This window comes from Pristiophorus japonicus, chromosome 22 (genome assembly GCF_044704955.1).
Source record: "Pristiophorus japonicus isolate sPriJap1 chromosome 22, sPriJap1.hap1, whole genome shotgun sequence".
In the NCBI taxonomy this organism is placed as follows: domain Eukaryota; kingdom Metazoa; phylum Chordata; class Chondrichthyes; family Pristiophoridae; genus Pristiophorus; species Pristiophorus japonicus.
The window spans coordinates 22,094,368-22,120,579 of NC_091998.1; the positions used below are offsets into that span (position 1 = coordinate 22,094,368).

The following is a 26,212-nucleotide window of genomic DNA, read 5'->3' on the forward strand; positions in this document are numbered from 1 at the left end:
CACACAGAATCTGATAGCGCAGAACACTTATAAAACGTCGTGAATCAGATAGGCCATTTATAAAACATCGAGTGGGACAGGCCTTTCCAGTGGAAACATGTGGTAACAATTTTCATTCTATTCTTACACGATTAGGAATGATACACTTGGCCATGTTTTGTATTGTTAAATTGTTACGGGTTAACGTACAACCTTAATTGAAAACACATTAGAGTAATGCCATACAATCCGAAACCACAAACCCCAACATCTGCGAAAAAGAAAAAAACATGTCCGCATTCTCTTCCTGTTTATCCAAACTTTATTTGATTATCTGTATTTACAGAATTGTAGAAAGCAATATTCTATTGAGGTACGGATGCTGGATGTGAAAATAAAAGAAGTCTATAGCCGCTTGGCAGAACCGAACCAAATCAAATACCAGCATTACGGACTCCTTTCTATCCATTAATACAATGTGATAATACATTCATAAGGACATAAGAAATAGGAGCAGGAGTAGGCCATACAGCCCCTCGAGCCTGCTCCACCATTCAATAAGATCATGGCTAATCTGATCCCGGCCTGAACTCCACTTCCCCGCCCGCTCCCCTTAAACCCTCGACTCCCCTAAAGTTCAAGAATCTGTCCACCTCGGCCCTGAATATATTCAATGACTCAGCCTCTCTGGAATGGTCACAAATTTTCACTGTCCCATTTTGCTAATCAGAGAGGCACAAAATGCAAATCGGGCACTGAAGGTTTTGGTCAAATTGCAATCCTAATTTTAAACTCTGCTATTTCCAAACAGTCAGCACAAACTTTACTGTAAATAATTGTTCCTCGTGCCCCCACATCCGATACTATCATTCGAGCATCTGTTTCTGTTGTAAATCAGGAACTTAGTTATATAATTTGTGGCCCAAACTTTGGCTAGATGCCTTTTGGAATGAGCGTCTGAAGGACACATCCAAAATATCTGGTATTTTCAGATACCAGCAGGCTGCCTGCTCGTGAACATAGGTCACTGCAAGACATGCTCCAAAACAGCTCAATGGAAGAATAGAACTGGTTCCAACACCTCGTCTACTGGGAAACTTCCACTGTCCTAAAGACTCGGAAGAATTTTCTCCCCCTCCAAAAGCGCTCATAGATTGTCAGCTCTTCCCTATAAATGCATCATCTTCATCATAAGCAGTCCCTCATATCGAGGATGACTTTCTTCCATGCCAAAAAGGGATGAGTTCAGAGTTGTTTCAATGAAGGACCTAATATTTCAAGTCCCGAACTACATCCTGAAGGATGGAAGATGGCTGTGCATGGATTTTTTTAACATGGGGTGACCGTTGCATACCAACCACCACACGGGCTTGATAGAGCTAGGTCTTGGTCCAGTGGCAAGGGTTAACCAAGACGACTGGAGACCAGCTCTGCTGCACGGACCGTACATGGCGGTTGTGGTGGCCTATAAATGCATCAGTCCGACAGCACGACTAAGTGTGAAGCATAAGTCAAAACAAGCAAGTTCTAACAGAGCTGAGTGACTGAGCTGACCAAATGCCTGCTTTCGTACTTTTAACTTTTTTGTTTAATCTTTGTCCTTAATCCCTGTATACTTATCGTGTATGACATTGAGTAGCGCTGTATCAGCCTCTTGAATGTCAGTCGCAATGAAGCTTGTTTCTCTTAAGCCTCAAGATCCAATTGTTATGCATGTACCTCCATTCAGAAGGAGTTCCACTGACATGCATCGTATTATTCTGAGAGCAGGTGCCACCAACTGCTTGTCCACTGGGGCATTGTTGGGGAGTCTAGCTGATGAGGCTCTCAGTGTCACAACATCTGGAAGCCACATAATCCACAGTCAATTCTCCACACCTATGCCTCCTTAAACCTTTCTCAGAACGGCCAGCTCTAATATCTGCTAATTACTCTAAATGTAAAATGTTCCATTGCATAAAGTCATAACTTCCAATAAAATTCCAATAAATCCCAGTGCTTAAAAATTATAATTTCAATCAAATTTTTCCATTGTACAATTGCCAAAAACTTTGCATCTGGACTAGTTCAAGTGAACACATGTTACTCCAAATGTATGTAACTGTGATCATGTGGCAGGAAGCTCTCAGAGCAGGTGCGTCTACAGCCGATATATTTTTCACCGGAGGTCGCTAGGTCTTTATGGAATCCATCATCATCATCGATCTCCCGCTCGCAGTTTTTGTTTCAGCCTTCAATAGACCAACTGTACACTCTGCCCCATGAATCACCAACAAATAGTTTAGCTTGATTCCTGTAAGGAAAAAGACAGACAATCTCTGAGCTCATCGAGGTGAAGGATGGCAGTGCAGCACAAATGATCTCTTTTTATTTTCACTTGAAGCACCAATATGTAGGCTGGGATTTGTGAGATACTCAGAGCTCTACTTTACTCCAATAAATTAGCGCAACAGTTAACCCCACAGAAGCAGCCTTTACTCAAACGGTATATTTTAGATCTCAGCTATGTTCCATTTAGACCTTACCCTCGAACTGTCTCCCCAATAGAGCGGTTGAAAAGAAGAAGCATATTCAGGCCAGGACCATTCTTTGGGAAACTATAGTGAGACGAGTAGAACTCATCCACCACTTGTGACCCTTGAAGATGCCCGTGAAGAAAAAAATCAGACCACATTTTAATTCAAGCACCACGGGCTGGATTTTCGGTTGGAGGCTTTTCCGGGCACTAATGGTGACAGGGCGGTAAAGTTTGCCCCGGGAAATGGTTTGCATCTGTAGCCACAAAGTTCATCAGTTGGGCCCCGAGTGTGGGACTGAGCGATATAGGAGGCGTTCCAGTCCTCTCTTAGGGCGCTAGGCCAGGCTAAAGAGCTGGTCTTGGAGCACCCTAAGAAAGGCTTCCCACTCCCCATAACCCTTGACTCCCCTATCGTTCAAAAAATCTATCCAGGCCATTAAGTTGAAAATATAAGAACATAAGAAATAGGAAAAGGAGTAGGCCATTTGGCCTCTCGAGCCTGCTCCGCCATTCAATAAGATCATGGCTGATCTGATCATGGACTCAGCTCCACTTCCCTGCCCGCTCCCCATAACCCTTTACTCTCATCGCTCAAAAATCTGGCTATCTCCACCTTGAATATATTCAATGACCCAGCCTCCTCAGCTCTCTGGGGTAGAGAATTCCACAGATTCACGACCCTCTGAGAGAAAAAATTCCTCCCATCTCAGTTTTAAATGGGCGACCCCTTATTCTGAGACTATGCCCCCTAGTTCTAGATTTCCCCACAAGGGGAAACACCCTCTCTGCAGCTACCCTGTCAAGCCCCCTCAGAATCTTATACGTTTGAATAAGATCACCTCCCATTCTTCTAAACTCCAATGAGCTCTAATCAGGAAAAACAAGCACGTTACCAGGAGATTGCCAGTGCTGTGACGGCAGCATTTCTCTTGTTCTGTTTCCCTGCGAGCGCGTTGTTCCTGCTCAGCCCTTGAACAAGGACAAGCTGTCGCTCCAGTCGGTCACCTGCTGTGAAGATTTATTAAAAGCCACCGTCATTACTTCGGGGAAACATGCCAGTCAAGTAGATATCTTTTTAATGGCAAACAGGTAGCGCTCGCAGTAAACATCCAGGGTTAATCTCTGCCTGTCCGGTAATGTGAGGGGATGTCCCAATTTAATTAAATTTTAATCGTGATGTTCAGCGAAGCTGAGCTCGAATCAGGAACTCAGATTTGTGCATTATTAAATGCCTTCTAACTTGTAGGGTTAGGTCAGCAGTGACTCTCCCTCGGTTGAATGTACCCAAACATCTCCGTGCTATCGATCTCCATGGCTAAACAAACAAGAGCATTTGCTTAAATAACAACAGCCAGAGCAGCTATTTCCCTGTGCTGAGCTGTAACTCTGCTGGAAGGTATGCAATGATAATTGAAGCCATAATTACCCACAACAATGGGAAAATCACTACTTAATTCCCAACCACATAACATTGCGTAAGGTATTTAAAGCCTGTAATTACCACTTATTTTCTGTTTGTGAAAGGAAAAACAGGGTTTACAGACAGGGTGATGCAGTGAGATTGTCAACAGAGACAAAGTCATCGTTTCTGACACTGCAGTTTCCTGGATTCAGATTTTAAATTTCGGATTATTTCTTTGGAGACATTTTTTTTCCCAGTTATCCCCTCAGCAACATGCAACCATTCTCCGACCAACAAGGCGGCTGGACACACAAGTAAATCACGACGGAGGCTGGAAATCTGAAATAAAACCAGAAAGTGCTGGAAATGCTCAGGGGGTCAGGCAGCATCTGTGGAGGAAGAAACACAGTTAACGTTTCAGGTCGATGACCTTTTGTCAGATGATGGCTGGACAACCAGCTCACAGGCCCACATAAGAACATAAGAAATGGGAGCAGGAATCAGCCATACGGCCCCTTGAGCCTGCTCCGCCATTCAATAAGATCATGGCTAATCTGATCCTGGGCTCAGCTCCCACTTCCCTGCGAGCTCCCTTTTACTCCCTTACCGCTCAAAAATTTGTCTATCCCCGCCTTAAATATATTCAATGACCCAGCCTTAGCAGCTCTCTGGGCCAGTTAATTCCACAGATTCACATTTCTCTGAGAGAAGAAATTCCTCCTCATCTCAGATTTAAATAGGCGGCCCCTTATTCTGAAACTATGCCCCCTAGTTCTAGATTCACCCATGAGTCGAAACATCCTCTCTGCATCTACCTTGTCGAGCCCTCTCACTATCTTATATGTTTCGATAAGATCACCTCTCATTCTTCTGAACTCCAATGAGTACAGGCCCAACCTGCTCAACCTTTCCTCTAAGTCAACCCCCTCATCTCCGGAATCAACCTAGTGAACCTTCTCTGAACAGCCTCCAATGCAAGTATATCCTTCCTAAATAAGGAGACCAAAATTGTACACAGTACTCTAGGTCAATAAGCCTCTGCCAATTCTGCTCTTGAGGAGGCCCTTAGGTGGTGTATTGATGTGTCTCACTGTCTGCTGTTCCCTCCTCCTCTATGGAGAAATGCCTGGTCCCCACCTGGCTGAGGCAATATCCGAGAGGATGCGCTACCTGTAAAATCTGCTACAACACACTGCCCCATGGTCTGGTCTGTTGATAACAGATTTTAAGGGAATGGTACCGTTTGGGCCGGGCTCCACTGATGGAGTAGTAAGTACATGGTTTGATCCCAGACTGACAGTGAGCTAGCTGAGCTCAGTTTGGGCAGCAGTGGACAAATGGCCTCAGTGCCTTGTGCAAAGGGGGAAAATAAATCAGTCAGGGTTCCCACTCCTGCTCGCTATCCCAGTGACTTCTGCCCCTATTTCGACATCGCGTGAGAACTCTCAAAAGGCTTTGATTCTGATGCTCTGTGCAGTTAGAGTGTTTGAGTAGACTAGGCCTATATTCTCCAGAGTTTCGAAGAATGAGAGGTGATCTCATTGAAACATACAAAATTCTTGCAGGGCTTGACAGGGTAGATGCAGGGAGGATGTTTCCCTTGGCTGGGGAGTCTAGAACCAGGGGTCACAGTCTCAGAATAAGGGGTCGGCCATTTAGGACTGAGATGAGGAGAAACTTCTTCACTCAGAGAATGGTGAATCTTTAGAATTCTCTACCCCAGAGGGTTGTGGAGGCTCAGTCGTTGAGTATCTTCAAGACAAAGATTGATAGATTTTTGGATATTAAGAGAATCAAGGGATAGTGCACGAAAGTGGATGAGGTAGAAGATCAGCCATGATCTCATTAAATGACGGAGCAGGCTTGAGGGGCAGAATGGCCTACTCCTGCTCCAAATTCTTATGTTCTAAACAGTCTGCTCATGCTCCCCATCTCGACTCACACATGAGAAATGGCCAGGGACAAGAGGTACTGGAGGGCTGTTGCGAGTTGTGGAAGGATACCCGAGCATATATTGCTACCTTCCTAAAAAGGGCCGGGAGAGAAAATATCGGGGTCCGGTTTAGAAGAATGTGTGTCTTCTCAATGTCGTGCTTTGCGAGTGCCAATCACTTTTGATGCAAGGACAATGGAAGGGTGCTGGACATCGTGTCGAAACAGGCCAGGTAAGTCCAGCCTTTCTAAAACCTGTGCCAACACCTTCAATGGATGTCATTTGATTCAGACAAAAAACAGAAATGCCAAAGTAGTTCCTCGAAGTTTAATGCAGATCTGCTAGGGTGCACAGTGTGACTATTTCCTTTCTGTGTTAAGTGGCCAAGGTGTGGTCATCAGAAAGGAAACTCAAGGGTAGAAATTATTGTTGGTGATATTGGTAAACAGGCGCAACTAATTCAGATCACTCTCCTCCATCTGTTAATTAAAAGGAGGTATTAAACATTTAAAATAAAATGGGTTAACATCGCCACTAAAAAGGGGCCAGGGAAATATTATATGAGTGGCTTAAGTGTTAGGAATTGCTAGTCGAGAAAAGACTAAAGTCAATCTAGTTTGCCTTCTACCATCCTGACAGTTGCATTATACAACGATAATGGAGTTTTTGACTAATGGCAATTAATCTCTGTCAATGAGTCTACAACAGATCCAGACATGGGGTGAGGAAAACTCTAGTGGTGGAGAGTTTTGGGAACCACAGGTCCAAAGTTCCTCCTGAGCATGTTATTCTTACCACATCGTATCTCAAATTACTCATATAATGCAACACAAAATGTTATCCACTGAAATAATTATTTCTAATTTGCATTTGAATGAATCAATATTAACTGCTTTCACCATCTCCCCAGGGAGCCAAGAAATGTTCTGAAGGTTACTTTTGCATTGAACCCCCCTTTAAGTGCAGGCTGTGTCCTCTGGGCCGACTGCTCTGGACAAGGTGAAACAGCTCGTCATGCCCTACATTATCTAGATAGATCCAGCATCACCAGTAGTATTATCTACCCTATATCATTGTTGTTTGCTATGTCTCCATCAAAAAAATAATTTAGAATCAGAACTCTCCCAGATATCTGCGCTCTCCAATTCTGGCCTTTTAAGCATCCCTGATTTTAATCCAACCCTTGACGGCCGTGCCTTCAGTTGCCAAGGCCCTAAGCTCTGGAATTCCCTCCCTAACCCTCTCCACCCTCCTTTAAAGCGCTCCTTAAAACCTACCTCTTTGACCAATCTGCCCTAATATCTCCCTATTGTTGTTCAGTGTCAAATTTTGTTGGATAACGCTCCTGTGAAGCACCTTGGAATGTTTTACTATATTAAAGGCGCTATATAAATACAAGCTAGTGTTGTTGTTGTATTTACAGATGCCGCTCCCAATAATCGGACAGAGGCAATATATCTTTAGCCTCTTGCCAGTGGGGCTCTGTGCTGTTTGTACAACTTCCCAGCACATTTCTGTTCAGCCTCTTATTTATAATTGATGGATTTCCGACAGTGCTGTTTCAATAGATCAACTGGTGTTGCAACCTAAAATGAATAGATGGATTTTTATGCTGTAATTCGCTATTTATTTTTGAAACACAATTAACTTCCTCAGTGCTGGTTGATGGAATTTCCAAGGCACCCAAACCCAGGCTCAAATTTAACTTCAGAGGTGTTAGGCTTGGGGGGGGGGTCAGTCGGCTTTTTACTTCCCAATTTAAAAGGGCACATTTATGTTGGGTTATGGTTCTATGGCATTAGCAGCCATCTGGTGCCTCACTTAAGTGTGCGTGCACCTAGATCGTGAATAGCAGCAGGCTATTCCACTGTGGAAGGCATCACAGTTGGGGCTGATCCAGTCTTCACCCGACATTCATTCCCCCATTCATTTTCCGTGGGTGGGAAGGGGGAAGGGGGGGGGTTTGGGGAGGATTTAATTGCAATCAGACGTGAAATTGGTTGTTCTTAAAACTAAAGACACTGTAGTCCCCAACTTGAGACCAGCATAGGTCAGGGATTGAAACTGCCATTTTGTTTTTATTCGTTCACGGGATGTGAGCGTCGCTGGCAAGTCTAGCATTTATTGCCCATCCCTACTTTCCCCTGAGAACTTGGTGGTGAGACGCCTTCTTCAACCGCTGTCGTGCGTGTGGTGATGTAGTGGTTTGGTACAACCGAGCAGCATGCTGGGCCATTTCAGAGGGGCAGTTAAGAGTCAGCCACATTGCCAGACCGGGTAAGGGCACCTTCTGGCTGCAATGTGCCACATCGCATGATGACGTCAGCCACAAATTAACTTTTGGGTTCCTTGTTCCCAATTGCAAAAGTGGGAGCTGACTGATGTTTCCTGCTGATGAGCTGCAGGAATAGCCATGTCCTAAATTGCGAGTCGCAGGTTCAGTGAGAAATAACCCTTTATTCATTCTCCTGGGTGCTTTATTGGTCTTTAGATTTTTACTCGGTCCTCACTCCTGACTCCCATCTCTCGGGATGTCCTTTAAATCTGGAACGCTGGGATGGCCTGACCTGGAGGACTGCAGGTCCCAGACAGGCCGCACTGCTCCCTCTGAGATGCAGCTTCTTTTGTTTCCATGCCGTGCTCTATCACATGACCCAGTGAGGGGCGAGATTAAACCTTAGCCCATGGGGGAAGACCCAAACCTGGCGTTTGCTTCTAGATCCCACTGCTACTCTTACCAAGGCTTCTTCAATCCATCTAAGTAATTGGTATATATTTCCCTTTGGAGCACACATTTCACAGGTGCTACCAAGTGGAAATGATGCAACAACCTCTTATGACAAACCTCTTCTAAATTTTTGCTATCCAGAGATTTTCAGGCCTTCTTTAAATGGGGAGAGCAGGGCCTGTGCCTGTGGGAGGTATAGGGTGAGTACTGGAATGTTAATGAGGCTGATGGAGATGTCTTTCACCTTCCTGCCTCATTTGCCCACGCCTGCCACCTATGGGTGCCTACTTCCAGTGGCAGTCCAGCAAGCTGGCGCTGGGCCCTGTACTAGGATCCCACTCAGAATGGAGGGGTCAGCAGAACCAACAATAATAACTTACATTTATATAGTGCCTTTAACGTAGTAAAATGTCCCAAGGCGCTTCACAGGAGCATAATCGGACAAAAATTGGCACAGAGCCAAAGAAGACACTAGGACAGGTGACCAAACTCTCAGCCAAAGAGGTAGGGTCTTAAAGGTGGAGAGGTAGAGGTTTAGGGAGGGAATTCCAGAGCTTGGGGCTTTGCTGGCTAAAGGCACGGTCACCAATGCTGGGAAAGTTAGGAAGTATCTTATCGGTACCTTTTTCAGGAACCCAGAAGATCTTTTGGCCTTGAGGCTTCTGACTTGGTTCTCCAACAGCAGCCAGAGGGCCCTGAGAGCAGCAGCCAGGCAAGCAATTGTGCTCGTGCTTGCAGCCTGAATTCCTGGCGCAGGGGGCCAGTCTGTGTCAGAGGTCACCCAGGCCCTGCTAATGGCCAGGTCCACCATATTTAGGCACATTACAGGCAAAGGGGGAGGAGCAATAATGGGGCAGGAAATTGCCACCAGAGTTGCATTTTATAGAAATGGTATGACAAAGAAACCTACTGCTTGGCAGACCTGGAGAAGGAGCATGCAATGTTTGCCAGTACACTTGAGGCCTTCAGGGACTGCAGTGTACACTGGATACTAACAACAACATTATTATTTTAGTTGACAAATTTCTTTTGTTTTTGTTCTTACATTCGTTATTAGTTGTGCCCCTCAAAAAAGGTTATTGGTTTATGTTTGATGACATTAGGCTAACCCAGTGTCTCCTTATTGGTTTAGTTATCACAGTGTCTGCTGTGGCTCAGTGGGTAACACACTTGCCTTGATGTCAGAAGGTTGTGGGTTCAAGTCCCACTGTAGCAACTTGAGCAAAAATTCAAGGTTACCATTCCAGTGCAGTGCTGCACTGTTGGAGGTGCCGTCTTTCAGATGAAATGGCAAACCGTAACCTAATGTCATCAAACATAAACCAATAACCTTTTTCGAGGGGCCCAACTAATAACGAATGTAAGAACAAAAACAAAAGAAAATTGTCAACTAAAATAATAATGTTGTTGTTAGTATCCAGTGTACACTGCAGTCCCTGAAGGCCTCAAGTGTACTGGCAAACATTGCATGCTCCTTCTCCAGGTCTGCCAAGCAGTAGGTTTCTTTGTCATACCATTTCTATAAAATGCAACTCTGGTGGCAATTTCCTGCCCCATTATTGCTCCTCCCCCTTTTGAAGAAGAGCAGGGAAGTTATCCCCGGTGTCCTGGCCAATATTTTTCCCTCAATCAACATAACAAAAACAGATTATCTGGTCATTATCACATTGCTGTTTGTGGGAGGCTGCTGTGTTTCCAACATTACAACAGTGACTACACTCCGAAAAAAAAGTACTTCATTGGCGCTTTGGGATGTCCAGTGGTCATGAAACGCGCTATAGAAATGCAAGTCTTTCTATTTAGAAAAGGAATACTACTCAGAACGTACTTCGATTATTGTCAGAAAAGTTTTAAGTTGACATTTTTCAAATTCAACTACGTAACAGACAGCGTTAAACTGTTAGCAATAGCAGCCTCCAACATCTTTATTCAGACAGCTGCTAAGGATGCTGAGTAGCTGAAGGACAAAAGAAGTCTGTGGCGTGGAAGTGTTGTCATGCAAACCACTGAGTTGCTTGGACTCAACTCCTGTACACTTGTGTCGGCCAAAGAGACATTCTGTGGAGGATAAGCTACTTGACACTTGCTGGTCATTGTGTCTCTGTCGGGCTAATAAAACATGCACTTCTTAAACATTACCATTCTTCCTGGGAGCTGGCACCACGTGTTGAGTTGAGGCTGGCCCTCCATCATTCTTGGCGACTTGTGCTCTTGTATACTCTGTCTTCCATAGCTGAAAGTGGAAAATAATCCATAATTGTATAAACCTTTTTAAGATAAAGATGCACTTGTTAACTACCAAACTTGGATAGCATCTTTAATCTGTTTATGCAGCAACGCCAATAAAGAATTCAGGAGAAATTTCTTCAGCCAGAGAGTAGTGAAAATATGGAACGTGCTGCTACATGGAATGGTTGAGGCGAATAGCGACGACTCCTTTAAGGGGAAGTGAGATAAGAACATGCTGGAGAAAGGGAAGAATATGCTAATAGGGTTAGATGAAGTAGGGTGGGAGGAGGCTCGTGTGGAGCATAAACAGACCAGTTGGGCCGAATGGCCTGTCACTGTGCTGTAAATTCTATGTTTAAAAAAAAACTAGTTGAAGGGACAAGGCCCACGAATGAACCAAGGCCGAAAAGGTGAGCTAAATCACAAAGCAGTGACTGATGCTATTCCTGGATTTGTAAAGCCTGGGGAATGTAGAAAAAAGACTGAGGGAGGTAAGGAGTTCCATGAGGTCTTATGAGGGGGCAGTGCAGTAAGGCCATGCTTGAAGTCAGTGAGGACCAAGAGAAGAGAAAATATGTGCATCATTCATCTTTCATTTCATCCCTTAAACACCCAAGGCTGAAGGGTAATGCCGAGCCACTTACACCTCCTGTTCAATAAGCAGTTCTACATTGGGGCAAAGTTCCAGACCGGCACAACAGAAGACTCAGAGATGCAAGGAACCATTACACAAAGATACACCAGCTGTCCAAGTCAGCCGTTAAAAGCGTGGGCATTTTAAAATATCGAAAAGTGCTGTACAAATTGGAATAAAGCAATTGCAAGAAAGTCTAATAAAACTTGAGCTTCAGGTGGTGCTGTGGTCAAGTAGAACAATTCCACATATTGTTCATTAAGGGATTATAAGAAACAAAATCCATTATCTATTTGTCAAATGCAGCAGCACTGTTCTTATCATTTAAATTTTGCAAATGAGGAAGATAAATGCAATGTAGAAAGATAGCTACGAGCTGTGTATGGGTCGCACAGTAGCTGTCCGACATCAATTATCCTGTTTTAGAAAAAGGAAATGTGTTCCAAATGAATATAGAAACTGCAGGGTAAGGTAGCAAATACAGCATTTGCTTGCATTGTGCAACTGGTCTGCATAACATAGCGCCGAGGGTGAGATGCGCCAAAGACCTGTGCATTGATTCTAATATCATTTTCTCCAGTTATGATTCCATTGTGGGGAAGAGCATAACCAGAGGCCATCAATATAAGGTAGTCACCTAGAAATCCAATATGGGGTTCAGAAGAAACTTCTTTACCCAAAGAGTGGTGAGAATGTGGAACTTGCTACCACAGGGAGTGGTTGAAGTGAACAGTATGGATGCATTTAAGGAGAGGCTAGACAAGCATATGAGGGAGAAGGGAATAATGGGTTATGATGATAGATTTAAAAGAAAGACTTGCATTTATATAGCGCCTTTCACAACTGCTGGACGTCTCAAAGCATTTTACAGCCAATGAAGTACTTTTGGAATGTAGTCACTGTTGTAATGTGGGAAACGCAGCAACTAATTTGCACACAGCAAGCTCCCACAAACAGCAAAGTGATATTAACCAATCTGTTTTTATGTTGATTGAGGGATAAATATTGGCCTGGACACCAGGGATAACTCCCTTGCTCTTTTTTGAAATAGCGCCATGGGATCCTTTACGTCCACCTGAGAGAGCAGATGGGGCCTCGGTTTAACATCTCATCTGAAAGATGGCACCTCTGACAGTGCAGCACTCCCTCAGCACTGCACTGGAGTGTCAGCCTAGATTTATGTGCTCAATTTCCTGTAGTGGGACTTGAACCCACAACTTTCTGACTCAGTGCTGCCCACTGAGCCATAGCTGACACTTTAGATGAGGAAAGATGGGAGGAGGCTCGAGTGGAGCATAAACACCAGCATGGACTGGTTGGGACGAATGGCCTGTTTCTGTGCCGTATATTCTATGTAATCCTATGTAATGTTTTTGCTGAAAATAGGAACTCCCCCCTTCCCTCCTCTCCCACCAGGAGTTATCCCTGATGTCCTGGCCAATATTTATCCCTCAATCAACATAAAAACAGATTGGTTATTATCACATTGCTGTTTGTGGGAGCTTGCTGTGTGCAAATTGGTTGCTGCGTTTCCCACATTACAACAGTGACTACATTCCAAAAGTACTTCATTGACTGTAAAACGCTTTGAGACGTCCAGCAGTCGTGAAAGGCACCAACTCATGCTGGTTTTGCGCTGTTGGACTACTGGTTCCTTGCACTAGTATCCGTATGTGAGTGCCAATAGGCCATTTGGCCATGAGCAGCATCATAGCCAAGCAAGGACCCTGTCCTCACCCAATGACCACACACACTCCCTTCACAGCAGGAGACACTGGATGTGGGTCAGGAGTGAGAAGCCTGGCTCGTTTTCCCACCCACGCCCCGATGGCCAACCGCTGTCCTGGTTCAGCACAGACCAGTTGGGACCCTACGACCTTCCTGGTCTGTATGGATCAGTACCATACTAAGGGCTGCATTAACCTGATGCAGAGCTTTGTGTGACAGAGATGCAGATTGGCGATATGGGAGTGGAGGTATCTGCAGCAGATCCTCCTGCTGGGATTTTGCACTTCAACATTCCTGACTCACACTAGAAGCATTTATTGTGAAATTCTTCACACCCAGGCCTTGATTTTACAACCACGGCAATTGTACATTCCACAGGTAATTTCCTATATATGATAGGGCAGAAACTATTTTGAGGCTGGGTCATTGAATATATTTAAGGTGTCGATAGACAGATTTTTGATAGATAAGGGAGTCAATGGTTACGGGGAGTGGGCAGGGAAGTGGAGTTGAGGCCAAGATCAGATCAGCCATGATCTTATTGAATGGCGGAGCAGGCTCGAGGGACCAAATGGCCTAGTCCTGCTCCTATTTCTTATGTTCTTATGTAATTCAGCATGGGGTTGTGGTGGGGTGGGGGCGGGGGGAACGTTGGGGTTCATGGGCGGGAGTAGGAGAGAACATCAGCCAGGGTTCTCCCTCTTGACCGCCATCCAGTCTCTCCTTTTGTGAAGTGCGTGCGTGTGGTCATTGAGTGATCCTGCCCATGTGGCTTGGCTATGATGTTGCCCATGGCCAAATTGCCTGTCGACACTCACACATGGTCACTTGGGCAAGGAACCAGAGATCCACCAGCACAAAACCAGTCTGAGTCAAGGGATATAGAGATCGGGCGGGAAAGTGGAGTTGAGGTCAAAGATCAGCCATGATCTTGTTGAATGGCAGAGCAGGCTCGAGGGGGCAATAGGGTCTACTCCTGCTCCTCGTTCTTCTTACGAGTCAGTGCCTTGCGGGCGGGAGGGGAGGGAAGGGCAATAGCTACTGTTTTCAGTAAAGAACATCACAGGAGAAAATGATGTTCGAATCAGTGCGTGGGTCTTTGGCAAATTTCACCCTCACCTCTTCGCTCACTATTGGTGACACTCACCCGTACAACGCCGTCAGCACAGCCTGTTACGACAACATTGCGAGGGTCCCACTCATGCGCCTCTGTGAAGCAGCAGCACAGAATCTCCTCCACCAGCTCCGAGGATGTGTTGATGCTCGTGATCGGCTGCCCATTGATTGTCCACAGGTACAGGTGTGTGCCTGCGCAGGAGACAATATCACCCTGAAATAATAAAGCAGTGAATGGTGAGCTCGCTAAACGCCACTGGACTGTACCATTCAGACCTACAGGGTGCAGGGGCATGCTTGACTTCCTGATCCCTACCCTTCCGTCCTGATGGTGTGACTCTTGCTGGAGTACAGTTGCCACGGACATCGGCAGTCCTCTCAGGTTTCTGGCATTCCACCAGTACCCCGGAAAAGTTGCCACTGGTCAAGTGTGAGCCCTAGCAGTGAATGCCAACAGGCTGCTTTGGTTTATTCGTTCACGGGATGTGGGTGTCGCTGGCAAGGCCGGCATTTATTTATTTATTTATTTATTTTTTTGCCCATCCCTAAATTGACCTTGAGAAGGTGGTGGTGAGCCGCCTTCTTGAACCGCTGCAGTCCGTGTGGTGAAGGTACTCCCACAGTGCTGTTAGGGAGGGAGTTCCAGGATTTTGACCCAGCGACTATGAAGGAACGGTGATATATTTCCAAGTCAGGATGGTGTGTAATCATTTTAAGATTATTCCCCCTTTGTCTGGAGTTCCCCACCAGAGGAAATAGTTTCTTTCTATCTACCCTATCAACTTCTTTAATCATCTTAAACACCTCAATGAGCTCATCCCTTAATCTTCTCTGTTAAAGGGAATACAGCCCAGTCTATGCAACCTGTCCCCACAAGTTAACCCCTTTACCCACAATAATCATTCCCACTGACTTAAACTGGCAAAGCAACCAAGATGTTTACTTCTGATAAAGAATGAAAGATCTAACATTGACCTGCACTGACACTGCTTGTGAAGGCGGGCTTTGCCGTGAACTAAATAATGTCCTCGCTGCTATAATACAATTAAAAGTAAATCACACATCAGATGGAGTTAGTGCAGATCTTTCCATCCACATTACCCACCACAACCCAGGGGGGTTGGCGGATACTCAGAGACACCGAATGTTAATCTTACGCAAAGGACTCACTTTAGGAGTGGAAAGCAAGTCTTCCTCGATACCGAGGGACTGTCCATGATGATGAGTACTGAGTGCGGCACTATCGGAGGTGCTGTGTTTCGGATGAGGGGTTAGGGTATAAATTTGTCTTGTGTGGTAGCATGAAATGGGTGCTAACGAATAGGCCGCCTGTTTGACACTCCAGCCAAATTTCATTTCCATTGACGTCAATAGGGGAGAAACTTGGACCGAGTTCAAAATGCGACTGCCCATTTTGTTTTACCATCCAGGACAAATTTATAAACCCGTTAAACCTTGATCTCATCAGTCCTCTCAGGTGGACATAAAAGATCCATGGCATTATTTAAAGAAGAGCAGGAAGGTTCTCCTGGCCAACATTTATCCCTGAGCCAATGCCATCAATAAAAGATTGTCTGATCATTTATCTTATTGATGTTTCTGGGACCCTGCTGTGCGTACACAAATTGACTGCTGCTTTTGCTGACAAAAGTGACTACACTTCAAAAGTACTTAATTGGTTGTGAAGTGTTTTTGGATGTCCAGAGCTGCTGTTCTTTGTGAACAGACTTTTACCATTAACACTTTTCTTCCTGTGGATCCTAGTTGTGAAACTTCTAATAGCTATGCTGTTAATGTGCTCGCTCTTAGGAAGATTTATGAATCCAAAAGTTATTGACATTAAAAAAACTAGCACTTTTGAGTATCCAGCTAGATTCAGTTTTCGCCTGCTTACTGTGAGTTGACAGTTTGTGTTGAATACATGTATACTAAATGGGTGTCAAGATGTGTGCCCAGCTTGCAAGACCATCAGCAGGCCGGGGCCATTGGAGGGAGCAGCGTGTGGCAGCATACCACTGCAGGGAGCAGCGCGTGCTGCTGCAGGAGGGCGACGGCTACAAAGCCAGGTCGCTGATTGCAGTGCGGGCAGGTACAGCAGGAGAGGCGAAGGAGCAGCAAGAGTCTGTAGAGGGAAGTGACCGGGGCCCAGGAGAGGCGTGAATCTGGGGCCCGGAAGAGGCGAAGGCCCAGGGTCAGCACGGGCCAGCCCACACTGCGATATGTGCACACGCTCGGTCTGTGCAGCAGAGTCTCCAGTTAGTCTTGGGTAATCCTTGCCACTGGACCAAGACCTAGCTCTGTCAAGCCTGTCTGGTGGTTGGTGTGCAACGGCCACCACATGTAAAAAAAATCCAAACACAGGCATTTTCTATCCTTCACGATGTAGTTCGGGATCTGGAATATTAGGTCCTTCATTGAAGCACCTGTGAACTCATCCCTTTTTGGCGTGGAAGCAAGTCATCCTCGCTTCGAGGGACCGCCTATGATGATGATGATGATAAGCTTTGGGCACACCATGGAAGTGAAGTACAATCGAAAGAGCAGAAGAAACATTAACTTTCTTCTAAATATAAGAAAGTCACCAATAAATCCAGTAAGGAATTCAGGTGAAACTTCTTTACCCAGAGAGTGGAACGCACTACCACAGGGAGTGGGTGAGGTGAAGAGCAGAGATGCATTTAAGGATGTAATGTATGCACCTATGAGGATGCTCACAGGTTTGTAGAGCTGTTGAGTTGGGAGTGGCTTAGCCAGTCACGTGATGTTCACAAGACTCAATAAAACCCCAGCCAGTTGGGTTCAGGGGGTCTACGATGAGGCAGGTGGCTGTGAGCCTGGTGGATGAACTGGTAATGTGTTGTGTGATTGTTAAACCTTTGCTAATAAACCAACTAGTTCTTAATAGCAATGTGTTGCTATGAATTCTTAAGCAAAGAACCCATGAAGCAAATACATTACAAAGGAGAAGTGAGATAAATACATGGGGGAGAAAGGAATAGAAGGATATTGTAGTGTATTTGCTTCACAGGTTCTTTGCTTAAGAATTCATAGCTACACATTTGCTGTAAAGAACTAGCTGGTTTATTCGCAAAGGTGCAACAATGAAACTGAACCCACCAGTTCATCCACTAGGCTCACAACAGCACGCCTCATCGTGGAGAACCTGAACTCAATTAACCGGGGTTTTATTGAGTCTTATGAATGTCACTCACAGTGCAACAGCTCCACAACTATTTTAAGTTGAAACCATAAATCAAGTGCCCCCTTAAACTGACAAATAAACAAATTAACTTTTTACCGTAAACTTAGATCAAATTAAAATTTGGTTGCTGGGGGTGATGATGCACTCCAGTCCCTCTGGCGCCCACCTCTCGTGGAAGGCCACGAGCGTACCGGTGGACACCGCATGCTCCATCTCCAGGGACACCCTGGCTCGGATGTAACAGTGGAAGAAAGGCAGACAGTCGGGCTGAACGACCCCCTCGACCGCCCACTGCCTGGACCGGTTAATGGCCACCTTGGCCAGGCCCAGGAGATACAACAGCTCCATAAATCTGTGAGCATCCTCACAGGTGCGCATATTACAGATATGCTGATAGGGTGAGATGAAGTAGGTTAGTGTGGTAAATAAACACTAGCATTGACTAGTCAGCCCATAGAGCATAGACTCTATGCAAAAATTGGTCTGTGCAATGAGAAAAGTCTGGCAGAAGATTTTATCCTGCAAAAAATGTGGTTGGGTAATAAAGGTTCCAATGTGCTTGTTGTAGAGTCTCATCATGTAAACTATATCTGAAACCCACTGTAAGTCTTGAAAGTTATACAAGTGGAGTGATGCCAATCCCAGGGTAACGGGAGGGATGGGCAGCCATGTCCCTTGCCCTCATTTTTGGTGATGTTGTTTTTGATAGAATCTAAAAGGATGGCAGACGGCTGTTGTCTAAACCCCTCACTATTCGGCACTTTCTGAGTCATCTGAAATGTTTTCGGTTTCTATGCTAAACATTCTTGCTTGCAAACTGTAAATTATTGATGTTCCTTTAAGACAATGTCCCGGCATTAACAGGGCCTCCACAGTCATTGGACACTGGACTAGATTTTGGTCTTTGTGTCGGACTTCTCCACCTCTGAAACAGACAATGTGGGATTGGAGAAGTACAGCCCATAATGTGGGACAATTAACTGAAGCATCTGCCAAATAACCACAAGATGGAATAACTATCCACAACACCAGATAACATTACAGTGAGGTAACTATGATCATGGGACAGATGTTATCATAATGTGTAATTTTAGGACTCTTTGCTCTAATTTTAAAGATATATGTCTCCTGTATCAGTGGGCTGCACTATCTCCTCTGAGGCAGAAGGTTGTGTGTTCAAGTCTCACACCATAGACTTGAGCACAAAATATAGGCGGACACTCAATGCTGCACTGTCGGAGGTGCGGTCTTTTGGATGAGACGTTAAACCAAGGCCCTGTCTGCTCTCTCAGATGGACGTAAAAGATCCCATGACATTATTTCGAAGAAGTGCAGAGGAGTTATCCCCAGTGTCCTGGTCAATATTTATCCCTCAATCAACATAACAAAAAAAAAATAGATTATCTGGTCATTATCACATTGCTGTTTGTGGGAGCTTGCTGTGCGCAAATTGGGCTGCTGTGTTTCCCACATTACAACAGCGACTACACTCCAAAAGTACTTCACTGACTGTAAAGCGCTTTGAGATGTCCGGTGGTCGTGATAGGCGCTATATAAATCCAAGTCTTTCTTTTAGTTATAAGTGAGCCAAAGTACGTTGGCACTGTGATCGGTTAGTTCAAGTGCCATCAAAAACGGGTGATCTAAAATCAGCAAATTTAAAATGAGGACCATTGGCCCAAATCATGCTGGAGCAGGGCACCTCATGGCATGCGGCGTTAGTTAGACCTTTTCCTGCAGCCTTCAGCTCCAAAACGGTTTTCCCTGCAACTTGCTGGAGGTGCGAGCGATGGGGCATCTGGGACCTCAGTGAACGGCGGGGCCAATGGTGCATCTCCACAACCAATGAGATTTAAGGATTGAAAAGAAACAGAGCAACAACAGAGAAGAAATCACCCCGTTAATCCTTAGTGAGCAAACAAAAGCAAGAACGTGTCTATCTCTGATACTACAAACAGGGCAATAAACTTTAGCCAGCTCTAAATATTTTCCAAATTGCAAAAGATTATACTCGCCGCAATATCACACATTTTTATTATAGTATAATTTGGAGTTGAGGATATTACCCAGCTATAAATGGCTCCTGTGGCAATAAAACATCATAAGAACAAGACAACTACACTGCTCACAACAGAAGAGGGAAACAAAACCTTGAAACAGTGTAATGTTATCACAAATAGTACTTGTAACAATCTTACGCTGTGTAATAACATATACCATGCAAACAGCAAGACCTGCTGCTTTCCCCACCGTGTCGCTCATCATTGTAGTTCCAGCCTCCTTCTAGTGTTGTCAGCTGTGGCTCAGTGAGTAGCACCCTTGCCTGAGTCAGAAGGTTGTGGGTTCAAGTCCCACTCCAGGGACTTGAGCACAAAAATCTAGGTTGACACTCCAGTGCAGCACTGAGGGAGTGTTGCACTGTCGGAGGTGCCGTCTTTCGATGAGACGTTAAACTGAGGCCCCATCTGCCCTCTCAAGTGGACGTAAAAGCGACCCATGGCACTATTTCGAAGACGAGCAGGGGAGTTCTCCCGGGTGTCCTGGCCAATATTTATCCCTCAATCAACGTGACCAAAACAGATTATCTGGTCATTATTACATTGCTGTTTGTGGGAGCTTACTGTGTGCAAATTGGCTGCCGCGTTTCCTACGTTACAACAGTGACTGTACTTCATTGGCTGTAAAGTGCTTTGAGACTTCCATTGGTCGTGAACGGCGCTACATAAATGCAAATCTTTCTTTCTTTTTTCTCCAGTTAGGTCAACCTCAATGCCCTCTCTGCTGCACTCCCAGTTAGCCCTGTCTGACTATCAGCCTTTGGCAGCCCAAGTCCTCTTCAAATTCTGTCGACTCGTGCTCCCACAAATTCCACCGCTTCACAGTTCCGCCTGCGTCACTGCACACAGTGAACAAGTCCACTTGCTTCTTGGTCTAGATCACTTGCAATGTCCCTGGCAGCAGTGAATGTGTATATTAAAACATGCAGCTACCAATTGATACTGTGAAACTTGCTGAACTCTTAACAGTGTATCAAAAGCAACAACAACTTGTACTTATATAGCACCTTTAACAGAAAAACATCCCAAGGCACTTCACACGGGTTTTATAAGACAAAACAGTAAATTTGACACCGAGTCACATAAGGAGAAATTAGGGCAGGTGATCAAAAGCTTGGTCAAAGAGGTAGGTTTTAAGGAGCGTCTTAAAGGAGGAGAGAGAGGTCGAGAGGCGAAGAGGTTTAAGGGAGGGAGTTCCAGAGCTGAAGGCACGGCTACCAATGGTGAAGCGATTATAATCAGGGATACTCAAGAGGGCGGAATTTAAGGAAGGCAGATATCTTGGGGGATTGTGAAGCTGAAGGAGATTACAGAGATAGGGAGGGGCGAGGCCACCTAAAAAGGCAGGTCTTTTTTTTTTAAAGTATTTCCCATTATCTCGTCAAATAAAGTCTACCTAAATAATTAAAATATATTAGTAGGCAAGATGTATTGAGTGGGAGTAGGGGAATCCATAGGACATGCAGATGGCTGCCAGTGCATTAACATGCATTGGCCCAGTTTATCTTCCATTGGTGGTGTTAGTTTGATCTCTCGGAAGATGCCTCAACTAGGTGTACAGCATTAAAAGCATCAGTGGCTATAATGGAAGATTTTGGTCAATGTTACACAGCTTCGTTATGAGACTTGTCCATCCTGAAATCAGGTAATGCTATAAAAGTTAACAGGGCTGCATTTTCGGGTCTTCTCTGCTCCGTTTTTCACCCCGGAGCGGTGGCAATGGCGGCGGCGAGGTGTTCTGGCGGGGTGGTCAGCGCTCCGCGGCGATCCTCGTGTCCGGTTTCGCGGCGGCGTGGAACAGCGCCGTCCACAAGAGCTGCACCCGGTGTGCAACGCCCCTGGTTGTGATACCGGCGCGAGTTTGGACTTCGGCTCGATCAGTACGCCCTGAGGTGCGCCTGACCGCCTGAAAAACCAGGGCGATCCAACCATCCCATCGGCGGAGAGCTGAATAATGGACTCCTAAGGTAAGTGTGATTGTTTTTTCTTTGAATTTTTTTTGCAATTTGTGTTGTGGCCTGGGAAATGTTTTGGGAATGTTTTTGTGGTATTTCTTTTAGGTTGCCGCCACCCCCCCCCCCCCACCCCCCACCCCGCCCCCCCCGCAGGCATCTCTCGGAGAGCTCCAACAATGCAGCACTCCTTCAGTTCTGTGCTGAAGTGTCAACGGAGACTGTGACCCTTAAACTCCCAATAAGGAGCTAAGAACATCCTGAACTAGGAGAGTGCTAACCCACAGCACCATCCAATTCATTCCCTTTCTCCCAGATCTATTAAAGGTCCTGAATCGCACTGGGGCACAACTCCAGCAGCCGACAAAAGGTCGTTTCTCATGTGAGAAGTCACGGTAGAGAATGTAGGCAATTCTAGGATAAATTAACACCAAAGCGGGTCTCCTCTACATCGAGGAGACTAATCTCAATGTTTGCTCCCGCAAAAGTTATCGCCCGAAACTTCGCGATACGCAATTTTTTCCCCCTTGTCCGTCGAGCAAACGGATAAGAGATGCGACTTACAGTTATGCTGTTGATGGAGACCGCGGAAACTGTCATTTTATGTCCCTGAAGCTGGCTGACGTAAGTTAGTGCGTTCAAGTCCCAGACGATGCAGGTCCTGTCCCGTGATCCGCTCACAATCACATTGTAGGGTAAAGACACTGCCAAGCAAGTGACAGCTTCTGTATGTCCACGAAGTACCTGGGAGAAAGAATACGCAACCACTGTGAGGTTTGCTCGTGTTGACAAGGCATTAAACGATCTCAAGCTCTGATTTTTTTTTTCCTGGATAAGCGAGGAACACGTGGGAACGAAACCACACCATGTTGGTCTCAGAAAAGGGACAGGAGTTGGCTTGCGGGAGGGGAGATATCGAAGGCACGCCCCCTGGAAAAATGTGGAAAATTAGATTTCAAAACTCTACTTTGCAGAATGTTTCTGAAGGTTCTGGTTATTCCAGTGGATATCGCTTGTCTCAACTCCTCTTAACGGGGGCTGCAAATCCACCTTGTGGAACATACGTAATGTCCAAGGATGATAAAAGGCCATTTGTCTCATCGATCTTATCCCTCTGGGGACCCAGCTCTCCTCCCAGAGCCCAACCCTTTCTGCTGCCTTGGTTCTCCCACTGAAGCTCATGGTTCTAGTAAAGAAAACAAATCCATTCATACAACGTCTTTCCCCATCAGAAGAATTTTCCAGCCAATGAATGACTTTTGAATTGTAGGTACTGTCGTTACATAGGCAAACACAGCAGCCAAGCTGTGCACAGCAAGATCCCGCGGTAAATAACTGGATAATCTGTTTTTTGTAGCTTCATTTGGTGGATAATTGTTGGCCAGGATTCCGGGTGAACTCCCTGTTAATTGTCGACTCATACCATGGGGTCTTTCATGTGTCCGCCCGTTCCCTCCGCTCCCCCCCCACCCACCCAGCAGGCAGGTGGGGCCTTGGTTTAATCTCCCATTTAGAAAACAGCACTCCCTCAGTACTGCCCAAAGTGTCAGCCTAGATTAAGCCATCAGGTATGTGGAGTAATACTTAAACCTTATCTTCTGACTCATGGAGGAAATATGACTATTAAGCCAAGCTAGCACTTACAGTACTCTAACTTTTCCATTGCAACGTCCAACTGCATTGTAAATATCCCGACTGTTATTCCAAAAATGGATCACTCTTCATAATGTATCAGTTTTATATTTACTTTTTCATATATTGAAGTTTATTTGCTCCTGTCCCGCTTTCTGAGCTTCATGTGAAGTGATAGTTTGTGTTTCTCCCCATCCATTCCATTAATATTCTATATCCCGCAGGAAGATCTTCCCTCAACTCCTTTCTTTCACCACTAGTTTTAGTCAAAATAAGTTTGCTTAATTATTCTGATGTAAATCAAATGCAAAGTCATCAGAGATTGCACAGCTACATCACACTCACTAACAGAAATCTGAACTGCAACGCTTAACATATGTTCCTTTCCAAAAAGAACAAAACCACAATAATTGGTTTTATTAAAAAGTTAATTTCCTCTTGTTACTTCATCTCCACTTTTCCATTCATCACTGAGCTCCTGTTTCAACAGTTCTGCATCTTTCTAATAAAGTTATAATTATCAGACAGCAGCCGAGAAAGTGCAACATTTCCCAGACTTCCACCTTCTGGACTTGTTTATGAAAAGTAAACACAACTGGAGCAATGTGTGTGAAATAACAGAGGAAGCCACAGTATGGCATGAGTTACAGACAGGAATCACATGACGACTTGGAAAACAAGCTCTCGCTGGGATATGGGCTGCAATGCTCACAGGCTGAAAAACCAAACGAGTTCCGTGAGCTTGCCTGATGATTTTTTTTCAGTATAAAGTGTTGAGTGCCATTGTTTATACCACACATATTATGGGATATTGAAGTGTACTTGAGAATTGAAGTTAGGATTGTTTTGTTTTTGGTTGTGTGTGTGTGTGTGTGTATGTGTGTGTGTGTGAGAGAGAGAGAGAGAGAGAGCGAGAGCGAGAGCGAGAATAAGAGATGGAGGCAAGGAGGAGGAGAGAAATTGAGATATGGAGGAAAGGAGGAGGAGAGAAATTGAGATATGGAGATATGCAGAGATGGAGAGATGGATAGATAGATACATAGATAGACAGACAGACTGATATAGAGATAAAGACCCAGAGGTAGAGATAGATAGAGAGACAGAGATAGAGATAGATAGAGAGACAGAGATAGCGAGACAGAGATAGAGAGACAGAAAGAAAGAGAAAGATAGCGAGAGAAAGACAGCGAGATAGAGATAGAGAAAGATAGAGTGATAGAGATAGAGAGAGATAGAGACAGATATAGAGAGATGGAGGGAAGGCTGGACATATGGACTGTGTACAAAAAAAAAGTTCTTTTGAGTTAATATTTTTGAATTGTAAATTGGTTGCAGTTGCAAAGTGATAATTACCACATTAAACTAATTGGGTACGTGATTTATTCTGATTTAATTTTGATTACCAGATAGTTAGTTAGTTAGTCTGGGTACGTAAGAGCATATACTGTGAATGTCTGCAATAAAGACACTCAGAAGGACAAGCAGGAAACAAAGATCAGAAAACGATTTCAGGCAGGAGGGAGAAATCTGGACCACTGTCTGGATTGAGCTGCTGAACAAGAATGCAGATTATGGTGGAATGACAGGAGAAGATAAGAACCAGCTAATGGTCCTGCCTCAATCTTTAATAATCCTGGCAAATTCATTGGAAACAAGGCCACTTGAACTGGTTAACGGAAGTTCCGACATAACATGAGCAAGGGTTATGGACATGAAGATCTCTAAAGCAGGGGAGCAGTGATTGGTGCTTGGGTTTACTGACTGTGGCCACTTTGTGTCTGTCGTCCCTCACCCCTGTGCTCGCTGACCTACATTGGCTCCCTGTTAAGCAACGCCTCGATTTCAAAATTATCATCGTTGTTTACAAATCCCTCCATAGCCTCGCCCTCCCTATCTCTGTAATCTCCTCCAGCCTTACAACGCCCCCGAGATATCTGCGCTCCTCTAATTCTGTCCTCTTGAGCATCCCTGATTATAATCACTCAACCATTGGAGGCCGTGCCTTCAGCTGCTGAGGCCCTAAGCTCTGGAACTCCCTCCTTAAACCTCTCCGCCTCTCTTTCCTCCTTCAAGATGCTCCTTAAAACCTACCTCTTTGACCAACCTGCCGTAAGTTCTTCTTAAGTGGCTTGGTGTCAACTTTATTTGTTTTGTCTTAAAGCACTCCTGTGAAGCGCCTTGGGACGTTTCACTACGTTAAAGGCGCTATATAAATACAAGTTGTTGTTGTCATGTTACGACAACAAGGTTAATTTATCCAAACCACCATAATTGCCTGCGTTTTGTTCAGACATCAGCTTCTCTTGCCTCCACGTGTGGCAAATGGGTGAGCCATGGTACTTTATGGGGCGGCTTCTGCCAGCACCAATTCAGCTGTGGTCCTGGCACCTGCACCAATAAAGGCTGAAAAATGGTTGTTTTGTATGAACTACCCACTCCCAATTAATAGCCAACGCGTTAAAGTGACCTTCCAGGCTCCAGACAGTAAACTGTGGCCATGCAGGAATAAAGTCCTAGGCGGGATCATTGTCAGCCAAGCATTTGGACTTCAGGTGTTAGTGTGCAAGCTAGATAATGGCAACAGAGACCTGCAAATAGAAAAACGGCAGGAACCTACCTCCATCAACGTCATGCTCTTCACCTTCTCTTTGTTGGCTGGCATTTCCCAGACACATATCACACTGCTCGCCGCTCCGGTGATAACCATTGTAGGTGTGGGACACACAACACACAAGCACTGCCCCCAGTCCGACAGGCATTCAAATACCGTTAGAATCTGGAGCGGAAAGAATATATCATTTTTACGAATATAATCCATTTTCAATGAATGTTCGATGTTTTAATCATCCTGCGTTAAGCTGTTTTTCGGTTGTACGAATGATTGAAGCAGAACAACAACAACAACAACAACTTGTGTTTATATAGCACCTTCAGCATAGTGAAACGTCCCAAGGCACTTCACAGGAGTATTATGAGATAAAAAATTTGACACGAGGCGCATAAGGAGAAATTAGCGCAGGTGACCAAGTGGCAGGTTTTAAGCAGCGTCTTGAAGGAGGAACGAGAGGTAGAGAGGCGGAAAGGTTTAGGGAGGGAGTTCCA

At 45.1% G+C, this 26,212-nt stretch overlaps 1 protein-coding gene across 1 annotated transcript in view; it reads right to left on the reverse strand.

The window, feature by feature from the left end:
* Positions 1-290: 290 nt before the first annotated feature.
* wdfy4 (WDFY family member 4) overlaps positions 291-26,212 on the reverse strand; it is a 328,629-nt gene continuing 302,707 nt past the window's right edge. Inside the window, exons 57-62 of the mRNA XM_070865753.1 lie at positions 25,728-25,886; positions 22,043-22,222; positions 14,299-14,481; positions 10,700-10,793; positions 3,391-3,505; positions 291-2,272 (exon numbers count right to left, since the gene is read on the reverse strand). Of these exons, the coding sequence (XP_070721854.1) occupies positions 2,206-2,272; positions 3,391-3,505; positions 10,700-10,793; positions 14,299-14,481; positions 22,043-22,222; positions 25,728-25,886 (798 nt within the window). The 3' untranslated portion in view covers positions 291-2,205. The remainder of the gene's footprint in view (positions 2,273-3,390; positions 3,506-10,699; positions 10,794-14,298; positions 14,482-22,042; positions 22,223-25,727; positions 25,887-26,212) is intronic.